At 49.6% G+C, this 11843-nt stretch overlaps 1 protein-coding gene across 6 annotated transcripts in view; it reads right to left on the reverse strand.

Annotated features, from left to right (window-relative positions):
* SUN1 (Sad1 and UNC84 domain containing 1) overlaps window positions 1–11843 on the reverse strand; it is a 52083-nt gene that overhangs the window by 12356 nt on the left and 27884 nt on the right. For 3 of the 6 annotated variants that reach the window (XM_029220013.1, XM_029220008.1, XM_029220007.1), the window contains 10 exons: window positions 10740–10937; window positions 10176–10259; window positions 9814–9924; window positions 8593–8691; window positions 7976–8069; window positions 7115–7173; window positions 6820–6965; window positions 5767–5943; window positions 2904–2990; window positions 1431–1474 (listed from right to left, as the gene is read on the reverse strand). In XM_029220013.1, the coding sequence (XP_029075846.1) occupies window positions 1431–1474; window positions 2904–2990; window positions 5767–5943; window positions 6820–6965; window positions 7115–7173; window positions 7976–8069; window positions 8593–8691; window positions 9814–9924; window positions 10176–10259; window positions 10740–10937 (1099 nt within the window). The remainder of the gene's footprint in view (window positions 1–1430; window positions 1475–2903; window positions 2991–5766; window positions 5944–6819; window positions 6966–7114; window positions 7174–7975; window positions 8070–8592; window positions 8692–9813; window positions 9925–10175; window positions 10260–10739; window positions 10938–11843) is intronic. The other 3 variants (XM_029220009.1, XM_029220012.1, XM_029220014.1) reach the window with 3 other exon arrangements.

Below are 11843 nucleotides of genomic sequence, written 5' to 3' on the forward strand. Positions count from 1 at the left end.
AATCAGTGGTGGGAACGCAAGGAGATGTCCTTGTGCTACTTCAGTATAATCAAAATAATGGTGGGAACTTTGTGCTGCTTTTGCGCTCAAGGACGAAGCACGGCAGGTTCTCAAGAAAGCGAATTATTGCTTGTATAATTAATCAAAACATAGGTTGCTGCTTTGGCACTTCTGAAATGTTAAGAAAACAAGTCTTAAAGTGTAAACCTAGATAATGCTCTAATAAAAGCTACCACAGCAGGACAGACGGCGCTGTTCTGCCTGAGCGAGCGGCAGCCCTCTACTGCTGTGCTTCGGCACAGTTCATCTTGTGGGATGAGCTTGCTTTCGGCCCTGTCCTAAGATAAACTACAACATTAACAATTCTATTCTAACGTAGGTATTGTACATTATGAAATATTACGATATTACATTTATAGTTGTTTATAGGTAGTTATAGTTGTTGAGACACCAACAGCTCATATCTCAGAAGAGTGCACTCTGGGGTAAACACTGCGGGAGCCACATGACTTCAGTCAAAAGGTGTTTTGATACGTAAAGGCTCTAAAGGAAAGTTAAAAGTGTGCTAACACTCATACCCATCCCGAGAGGAGGGTGGGTGAGGTCTCAAATCACACGATAGGACCCAGAGAAACACACAGGAGCTAGAGCGGGAAGACGAGAGGTTAAAGCTCGTCATCTGCTCTCTCCCGAGTTGAGTGTTGAGCCGGTGAGTGGAGTGGCTGGAGTAACAAAAGGGTAACAGTGTCCTATTCAGATAATGGGGTGGAGAGAACCCAGGTGACAAAACCAAGGGTGTGAAAACGGTGAGCGGCTCTGAGACAGGAAGAAGCTCCGTGCTGCCAGGGGACTTCAGGGAAGCTGACAAATGTGCGGAAGAAAAGCAACCAGGCTACGAGGGACCTAACGCCACCCCCCTGAAACTGCTGAGGGACCAGGGCTGTTTAGCAACAAAGAAAGGGCTCAGAGGAGGCCCAGCCTTGGTGAGAGCCTTGCAGCTCAGAAGGCGCATGTCTGGCCCCCTCGAGGGGCTGCCGAGCGGGGGACCAGGGTTGAACTGTGATGCCCGCAGAGCCAGCAGAGGTCCAGGCAGGAAGCCCACTCCACGCTGTGCCATGAACTCACGGCCCATTCCTCGCGCCCTGAGGACCCTCCCGGCACATCCGGGCAGGGATTCTCCCCAGAGCAAAGCCGGGGACCCCGCTGTCTTTGGTGCTGCATGGAGGTGGATGGTAACAAGCTCCCCGACCCCTCCTCCATCCTCAGGTGCCCTGAAGGGTGTCCCAGAAAGACAACAGTTGGGACTGTTACCACCAACACAGCCCAGTCATCCCAGGTGCAAACAGTGCCCCTTGCTAAGGACGGCATAGCCCCACGTGACAGAGAGGAGCACAGAAGACAGGAGAAGAATTTATCTGGAATTATCCTACCTGACTGTTCTTAGTGCAGTCTGTTCTAATTCCTTCTGGATGGCCTAAAATGTAGGAGAAACAATCCGCTTAAATACACAAGTTACATACCAACTTTCCATAAAATCATATACTTGACTCTATAAACAGAAATAGAAATACACATATTTATCTAGGATTTTTTCCCCCTTAATTTAAAGCCCAGACCTGCCTGCTGGCAGGCAGGTAAGGGATGTTTACTTTTCAAAGCAGACTTTTAAAAGACGACACACAACGTATACTTAGAGAGGTGCACAGGTCATACAAAAAAGCAGCTTGATGGATTTTCAAAATAAGCAGCTCCTGTAACCAGGACGCAGGCCAGGAAGCCAGACGCTGCCGCTGCTGCCGCCACCACCTCTGGTAAGTGCTTTCAGCGTGGCAGGACAAGGAGGAGGATGGCAGACTCACACATGAAGGCACGACTTATTAACACGGCCTGTTCACAGGCGCGGGCGCCCACCGCCCCACGCGAGCCGAGGCCCAGCGGCCACGGAGGCCGTAACTCGACAGAGGCGGGCAACACGGACAGGACCAACGCCAGCTCCCGCACAGAGGTGCGCTTCCTCCTCAGGCACCCTGGAAACATCTCATCAACGGATGGACTGAACTGCTCCCCTCTGACACTGTCAGCAACGCAGCGGCCAGTCCTGAGCTCCCGAGGGCTGTGCGTCTCCCCTGAGGCCCATCAGGGGGTCCAGGCCACCCACTCGGCGCCCCCAGTCCTTGTCCATGTCCATGCAGGTGCCGTCTCCTCCCTCCGCCTGCCCGACACCTGACAAGACTAGGCTTTCTGACCAGAAAATCCCCGGTCAGAAGGTCCAGGGTGAACCTTCACTCCCTTGCCCACAGACACCGTCACCCTGTGGAGGCTGGGTGACAGCGAGGAGAACCGCCCCCACCTGGGAGCCAGTGAGCTGGACACACAAAACATTAAAGCAACACAATGGGGGCTTCCCTGGTGGCGCAGTGGTTAAGAATCCGCCTGCCAATGCAGGGCACATGGGTTCGAGCCCTGGTCCAGGAAGATCCCACATGCCACGGAGCAACTAAGCCCGTGCACCACAACTGCTGAGCCTGCGCTCTAGAGCCCGCGAGCCACAACTACTGAAGCCCGCGTGCCACAACTACTGAGCCCGCACGCCTAGACCCCGTGCTCCACAGCAAGAGAAGCCACCGCACCACAACGAAGAGTGGCCCCTGCTCACCGCAGCTACAGAAAGCCCGCGCGCAGCAATGAAGACCCAACGCAGCCAAAAATAAAAATAAATAGAAATTTTTTTTTAAATTAAAAAAAAAAGAAATATTTCCCTTTCATTTTATAAAGGATGGCAGCAAACACCCTAAAAGAAGCACTTTAAAGGCTGGGGGCTGTGAGCACAGTAACTGCAGCTGACGCTTCTCAAGGAAATCATGGTGCTGGGGCTGCAAGTGAAAGGTCAAGAGCATGAATACCTCAGATCTTTCTGTCAGTTTTCCAAGAATATCTTCCAGGCTGGAGATGCGCAATTCATGTTCTTGGCGGAGAGTCACATAGTCGGTCTTGAAAAGGAAAATGAATGAACAAATGGTAGACAAAGTTAAGCAACAAATAAGCCCAAACCTGGCCAGTCAGGCCACGCTGTTTCTACACAGCACAACAGCCAGAGACTGTGGTCACAGCTGGGCACAGCATCCCATGGGGGTGACCTCAGTGACGTCCTCATCTCCGCCTCTGAAACCTGCCCTAAGATAAAAGGCACAAACAGCTTTTCTAGTCACAGGAGAATATTTGTTAAGAAGACTGGTAATTATCAAAAACACCTGCATGGACAGCAGAGCAATTACCATTCATCCAACACACACTCCCCAGGCACCCGCTGTACCCAGAGACTTACACCACAGCCACCAAGGGCCCACTCACTCCTTCTTGATCTTTCATATTCGTATAAAGTATGTGACATCTCAATGGTCATCAGAACCGGTGCTAGAGCCCTCAGAACAGTGCTGATCAGGGGAAGAAAGCTCAGATCAGGCGGCCGACAGGCACGTTCCCCCCCACCACCCCCGGCTCAGGGACACAGGTGATCAGCACAGCGGCAGAGAGAAAATAAGATTTTTTTCTCAACGTAAGTAACTTTGAAAACAGCCTTTGTCCAGCACATCCCCACCCATCTCTTCAGCAGTTCTTAGAAGGTAAATCTGGAGTAAGCTTATCAGATACACTCCCTGGGAAGGTCTAGAAAAATCTCTGCCAGTTATATAATCAAAGGACATCCACACAGGAGACACCACCAGCAGCAAAGAACGCCTGCACATTCTAAACCACTAAAATCCAGTCAGAAAGAAAAACAGGAAGTCATTATACACTCTTATTACAGGAGTTTCATCCACTGATTTTACACCCCACCTTGTCCCAAAATATAACCACAATGACTTATAAAAATGTAAGATGACAAATCAGGTGAAGCAAAGCTAAGGGATGAAGGGCAGCTGGGAGGATGACCCCAGGGCACTGGGATGCGGGAGGGTCAGCCGCTGGACTCGGCTGCACGTCCTCACGGCCAGGCCGGGTCTCCTACTGTACAGCCCACTGGCCCTGGGCACAGCGGGACAGCCTCTGCCCAGCATGGTGGCCACATGTGCCCCGGAGCACCTGATGTGTGGCTGGGGCAACTGAAAGAGAAGCTAAATGTTACTTAGTGTTAATTTGTGTGTGTGGCGGTGGGGGCGCCTCGTGGCTTGTGGGATCTCAGTTCCCGGACCAGCGGTGGAACCCGGGCCATGGCAGTGAGAGCACCGAGCCCTAACCACCAGACCGCCAGGGAAGTCCCTAAGTGTTAGTTACTTTAAACTCGCACAGCCACATGCAGCAGGTGGCCCACTCTCCTGGAGACACACGTGGGATACACCTGTGCCAGCCGCTCAGGGAAGGATAACAGGTAGTCAGCGCGCTGACCACCAGTGTGTGGCAGCCGCAGAACCAAGCTTCAATCTTCCAGGGTCACCGTCACAATCATACCTGAATAGGGGTAAGTGGTGGAGGACAGCGTGGGAAGGATGAGCTAAATCTGCACTCACCTCATCACATCTCGAATCTCATTTTAAAATAAGGAATAGAACACTCATAACGGTGTTAACTGGATCTCACTGAAATCATCTCAGTTCTACGGCTGAGAAGCCAAAAATAAGCAACTAGTGAGGAATCAACGCAGGACGCCAGGTGGCCTTTGGATGTGAGAACCCCAAGCAGGCACCCGGGGGCCACGCAGAGAAGGTGGAACATGCCTAGTAACTTTGGGAACCAGTGCCTGTCAGCACATTACAGGGACCCGACTGGAATCTAGAAGATTCACACATTCTGCCCCCAACAGGTAGAACACAGTGGATTAAGCCAGCGGCAGCTACAAACAGGGGCGCAAGCTGATGCCGGGACAGGAGAGCTCAGTTTCCTGAGCCCAGTCAGGAAACAGCTGGCAAGGGGCACCCACCCCGAGACAAGTCGAGGCAGGCTCCGGCGAAGCCAGGCAGAGCCAGGCTGCTCGAGAGCACGGTGGGGCCACGGGGAGCCTTGAGGGGTCCACAGGCCAACAAGACATGCATGATCAGGGGTGGAGAGTCCCCTCCGGTCGGAGTGCGAACAGTTGGGTGGGTAGTGGGCTCTTTGCTGAGAAAACAGGATCAGGGAAAAGCACTTGTGGAGACAAGGGGCAATGCCTATTTTAAAGATTTCAATCCAAAATACCTAAATTAAATCATTGTGGAACTTAAGAAAATAAACATCAGTTTTGAGGAAAATGGACTGACAAGCCTTTCCTTGAGAGCCAAATAAGTGAGACACGTATATAAAGGCCTACGGTTTCATAAGGAATAGTAGCTACTTAACTATTTCATGATCTTGAGATATTTTAAATCACAAATTTGAGCTTTTCCGTTCAGTGCCAGAAAAATTTCATCGAATTGTGTTCAATCCATTCACCAATTAAAACGCAGGCTAGGGACACCCGTCTGTCCCGCCGCAGCCTGACCTCACTCTTGGGCGTCACCCACGCACCTCCACCCCCTCCCCCAACCCTGCCTGCTCCCAGGGTGCACCCCACCCCCTACCCTGGCCTCAGACGTGGCATCTCCTCCGGGGGCACCTACCGCAGCTCCCCGCCACTGCAGGCCAGGAACCCACCTGCCATCCGTGCGGCCACCTCTCACTGCAGGGCCCTCCTACTCCTTGTCCCCAAAAGGAAAACACAACACCCGAGAACTCCAAGGTGGCATCACCTGGGAGCCCGACAGCCCACCAGTGCCAGCCCCCTTGAGACGCTGCCCCCACCACGCTCCTCACCGGGGGCCACACCCCCTCATTGCTGCCATCTGCCCGGTCCACCCGCGCCTGCAGTTTCTGGAGCAAGGCTGACAACTCTCCAAGCTTCTTGTCATGGCTGTGACACTGTCCCGACAATGCAGCCACCTGCCTTTCCACTTCACTCATCCGATGCCAGTGGAAAACCTCATCGCCAACCTGAAACAGTAAGAGGTTCCAAAGGTGACACAAATGAGAAGGTCAACCTGGCAAAGGACAGTACAGTACAGGATAAGTCGAAACAACAAAACAGAGCATTACAGGAAAACGTCAACTACAATACACACCCCCCCTCAAAGAAAAGACATGAAAATGTTCATCATTAGTGATTTCCTTTACGTGGCAGACTATGGGTAGTTTTTATTTTCTTCTTTATGCTTTCTATATTTTCCAAAGTAATGAAAACTTTCTTTTTTTTTTAATGAAAATGAACTAAATAATGAGACTGCTTGAAATACAGGCACACCTCGCTCTACTGCACTTCGCAGATACTGCATTGTTCACAAATGAAGGTCTGTGGGGTCCCTGCGTCCAGTGAGTCTGTCCTCGCATCTCCCCAACAGCATCTGCTCGCTTTGTGTCTCTGTGTCACACTTTGGTAATTCTCAAAATATTTCAAACCCTCCACCAGCAAAAAGATTACAGCTCATTAAAGGCTCAGATGATGGTTAGCATTTTTTAGCAATAAAGTATTGTCAATAAAGGTCTGTACACTATTTTTTTAGACATAATGCTATTGCACACTTAACAGACTACAGTACACTGTAAAGATAACTTTTATATGCACCAGGAAGCCAAAAAATTCGTATGATACTGGAGCTGAACACGCAGTATCTCTGAGGTGCGCCTGTATGCATTACTTGAATTGTTTCGGAACATTTAAGGAGCTGTAAGACATGCTTATTTGACGTTTTAAAATATTTTCTAAAACAGAGTGCCCAACTGAACTACCTTGTAGTTTACAAGTAATATGGAAACTTACGCTGGAGAACACAGATTGGCAACGCCAGGGAAGAGCACATCCTAACTGATTACCTGCAGAGGCTGGTTCGGGTGCGAAGTGTCGGGTGTGAGCATGGTCCTGGGGTCATCTACCCTCTGTGCTCTGTGGCTGTGCATCCAGTTTAACACAGGCAGGAGTGAAAGGACATCACCCTGGCCCCATAATGAAATACTTGCACCTTGAAGGAGAGAAAAAGCAACTGTATACACATGTACATACAGTGCTTTTCAAAAGGTGTACTTAAATGTTCAATTCTTTCACTGATTTACATATATATGCATGTGTACGTATTAGTCATCTTAGGTAACAAAGTAAAATTTTACTTACCTAGTAAAAGTAATACTGGAATGAGCAAGATTAAAAACTTGCAAATATTTCGAAGGCACCTAAGGAATGAAAAGAAAAACATTAGGGCTTCCCTGGTGGCACAGTGGTTGGGAGTCCGCCTGCCGATGCAGGGGACACGGGTTCGTGCCCCAGTCTGGGAGGATCCCACATGCCGCGGAGCAGCTGGGCCCATGAGCCACGGCCGCTGAGCCTGCGAGTCGGGAGCCTGTGCTCCGCAACGGGAGAGGCCACGGCGGTGAGGGGCCCGCGTACCGCAAAAAAAAAAAAAAAAAAAATCAAAACATTTAACTTGGAAAAAGTAAAAGGCAGGGCTCACCATTCTATATGACCTCTCTAGATAATTTTATACAAAATACCCCCTCCCTAATTTAAAGTGGAAGTCACAGGCTGAGAAACGCAGTTAGTTTTATCTACAAGGTAAGTGGCTGCCTGAAGGAAAACCTGGCCACACGGTGCTGTCTCCCAGGCCCATGTGAACAACCCAGCAGGTCAGTTAACTGCCAACACGCCGGGCTGGGTGCACAGGAGGGCACTTAAGGACCTTGGTCATCGACCCACTGAGGCAACCTGGTGCTGGGGCAAGTGCACCAGAGGGTCCAGGCCTAAAGTCCCGAGCTCACCCTCCCAGCTGTGTAATCCTGGACACGTCACTTAAACGCTGTGCATCCAGTTTTCTTCAAGGATGACACCTGCTTTTCCTTTCTAACAGGAGTGGTTTGAAAAATTAAGAATATGAAAGCACTTTGCAAAATATAAAATGATTAAATCAAATGATTCCATGAAATTAGCACAAAATCAGTTCTTTAAAACACCAAGCTGACATGGTATCAGTTTCCTTACCTTGTAAGAAGAAACACATTCAGCCAAGAAACCAAAGTAACAAACTGGTACCATCCAACCCCAAGCCACCAGAATACTTCAGATGCTGCCTTCCCTAAAAGAGAAAACACCAAACATTCTAAGGAAACGTTCGGAGGAAAACCAAACTCCTAATGGACTGGTTTTGTGAAGGCCAAGCTAGCAGCATAAGGAAATATACTAACAGATGCTTTGAAAGTATATTAAGATGAAGGAAGTTAGGGATGAAGTATATTAGGACAATGCTTAGTCATCACAGCAGGAATATCCATAACTCAAACACAGGAACGTAAATAAGCCACAAAGCAATAAGTCATACACAAGACAAGATACAAAAGAGTAAACACCAAACCCATGCGTTCTCAATTACAGTACTTACAACAACACCCAATACACTGGAGAAACAATGAATGCCATGCAGCCAAAAGCACAGGATGTTAGCATTTCTAAGTAATAAAGGATGGAACACGTTACATCAAGGATCAAAGCACGTAAACCGAAAATGCAATGTTGACTTGGTTAGGTGAACAGTTTACTGCAGGTGCTTAACTGCCAACAGCCTAGGAGTGAACGCTAACATGGAAAGCCAAAATAACCACCTGGACAGGCCACCGCCAACCACAGCACCGCTGACACCGTCCTGGACACAAACCCTCCCGTGGCTCCGACCTCGCGCAGCGCCTGCACCGAGAAGTGACCTGTGCCGGAGAAGATGTGAGCGGGAGGGGCACCTTCAAACACCAGCCCCACAGTCCCGACGCGGCAAGAGACACCCACCTTGTGGCACTGTACCAAAATCCTCTCGCATCAGACAGTCAAGAGTCTCTCCTCAAGAAAAACAATCGACTACTTGAAGTCCAAGCAAGATGCTGAAACTAACTTATGAAAACCCTGCTCTGTGTCTGAACAGTTTTCACTCGCTTCTGCCTATCGACACGTAGGATGTAAAATGCTTCCTATAAACCCGCGGGGCCTGGCTGGCAGCTACCCTGCATGTGTGCACAGCTGCTGCTGGCAGAATGGGTATTGGAAAGACAGCACAATCGTTTAAAGCAAGTAAGATTCCATGGACACCAGCAGTTAACATGCTCTGGGTGAGACAAGAGCTACGCAAACAGCAAGATGAAAATCTTCCTACAGCCCAGTGAAAAACTATTTTGGAATTATAACCGGTAGTCCCACTGGACGACAAAATAAAACACAATTAACTTTATACCGAACGTCACACATTATATAAAGCAGAAAACTGCTCGTGAAATCAATTCCTTTCATTTTTAAAGAGTGACCGCTGGAAGTAATACACCCACACCAGCATTTGCGTGTTGACTCCTAAAAGCATTAAGCAATTCCAACACGGCTGACGTGCAAAGAAACGGTTTTTTAAAAAATCTATTGCTTTATGTTTATTAATTAACAGTTAAAAGACAACAAATTTTGAAGTTCAGCTTTTAAAAAAAGCTGCTATAAAGGCACCCTTCGGCAAGACACTGACAGGTACAAACTGGATTTCTCCATAGCACCCCGGCTGCACAGGCTCAGGACGCGGCCCGTTTCCCGGGCGCGGGCCGACTGTACCCCATGCAGGACACAGCTTCTTCTAAACCGTTCATTTCACCTGAAATACGTAACTTTCCATACGCTTAATTTATACTAAATACACTTAAAAAGAAGCTTTTCAAGAGCCATATTCTCCATATTTTAAGACAGTTATTATATTCCTGTTTTTACTGAACACCTGAATTCCAAACACAAAGAAACGATGAACAAGGAGCATTTGCGAAAACACAACAGAAACAAAACACAAAAGCGCGAGAGACAACCTGCATGGGACAAGGCGAGCCCCACGGTCCCTGCCAGCCCTCCTGGCCACGAGGGCTGCGAGCGGGTGGCGGTGTGTGTTTCCAGGTGCTTCCTCCCCTTACAGTCATCGCCTGTGGGGTGGGACAAGCAGTTAATTGGACAGATGAACACGCAAACCCTGTCAATCTCAACGGTGCGCAGCAACGGCAGTTTGAAAAAACTAGGAAACTCAATTATGAAAAACCAAAATCCCAGCCAGTGCCCCCTGGTGGCTGTAGGCTCCTGGTGTGAAGGGGGCAGCGAGAGCCCCGGCCCCGTCCTAACCAGTGGGGCCCCAGGACGGCCTAAAAGGATGGCAGAGGTGCGGCCGAGCCATACTTACACAGCGACGCCCCGTTTGCACGGAGGTGGCCGTCCTCGCCGAGGGGCTCTCTCACATTCATCCTCCCACAGTGACTGGAATGAGCTGCAACACAGGCGAGAGGGGCCTGAGTCCGGGACAGGGGCTCTGCAGAGTGGCCGGGTCGGGGTGGTGGTGGGGGTGCAGGCCGGGGGCGAGGTAACTGCCTCGTTCAGGAAACGCCGTCAAGTCCCGCCAACCCTGGGCATGCCCCGACCACCACACGGGATGGGCCCGCTTCAAACATTTTTGAAACATCATTCTAAATGCCAGTCAGATAAATTTTTTGCTTTAAAGATGGTCGTAAGAATAAAAAGATGAGTGTGTTAACTTTTTATTTAATGTTTAAACCCTGATCAACTTCCAGGAAACATCCAGAACTGCACAGAGAACAGGGAGAGAGATGCACAGCAAGGCTGAGAGAGAGCGAGGCCGCAAACGACGCGAGGAGAGGGCGTGAGCGAAGCGCCACGCGGGGAAAAGAGTGTTTTCTCCACCTTGAAAGCTCTGTTTGGTGGAAAAAGGAGGAAGAAAGTATTTAAATACCTTTTGATTCATGGCTTTTTGACTCACAGCTTTTTGATTCACGATCTTTTGATTCATAACTTTTCAATTTGTAATTTTCTGATTCATAATTGAGCTTCATTAAAGCCACTTGGAAGAGCTGAACTAAGAACGAAGGAAAGGACGCCAAGGTGCGCGTGACCAGCGACAAGATGCTATCCCTGCAGCGAGCGGTGCGGCCTAGTGAGAAACCGTGAACACAGTTACTCCTCTCGCAGCACGCACTCCCTATGTCAGAGCCTGATTACTCACTTTGGGCAAAGTGGAACCCACTTTTTTTTCGGCTGTGCCTTGCGGCTTGCAGGGTCTTAGTTCCCCAACCTAATAAGCTCGGGCGGTGAAAGCGCGGAGTCTTAACCACTGGATGGCCAGGGAATTCCCTGGAACCCACTTTTTTAAATGGACACCAGAGACACACGCTCGGGCCGAGCTGCAAACCAGCCCCATCCTGGAACGCCAGCAGCACCACATCTCTCCCACAGGCCATCTTCCATAAAACATCCAATCTGAGGTCACTTCACCCCAATGCTGTTTACGCACACGCTACCATCTTTAGAAATTGGCAAACGACTTCTCTTCCCTGACCTCCGGCCCAGCCATCCCACTGTGTTCCCAGCCTCGAGAAGGCCTGTCAGCGAGAAGCAGCCCCTTCAAGGACATCCGCTACAGCACGTGCCACAGGGTACAGAGACACCCGACACGGCCACCTGAGGCTCCTTTTCCTCAGCACCTGGAGCACCAGGACAGTGCGACCTCTATAACCTACAATGTGCAGGGTGACAGTCTGCAAATCACAGTGGCTAGAAGTTTTTATTCTTAAAAAAGAGTTTCTAGAAACTGAGTTATTTGTAGTGAGGTGGATGAACCTAGAGCCTGTCATACAGAGTAAAGTAAGTCAGAAAGAGAAAAACGAATACCATATCCTAACACATATATGGAATCTAAAAAAAAAAAGGTTCTCGTGAACCTAGGGGCAGGACAGGACAGGAATAAAGATGCAGACGTAGAGAATGGACTTGAGGACACGGGGAGGGGGAAGGGTAAGCTGGGACGAAGTGAGAGAGTGGCATGGACATATATACACTA

Source organism: Monodon monoceros, unplaced genomic scaffold, assembly GCF_005190385.1.
Source record: "Monodon monoceros isolate NGI ecotype Baffin Bay Population unplaced genomic scaffold, NGI_Narwhal_1 Super_Scaffold_13, whole genome shotgun sequence".
Lineage (NCBI taxonomy): Eukaryota > Metazoa > Chordata > Mammalia > Artiodactyla > Monodontidae > Monodon > Monodon monoceros.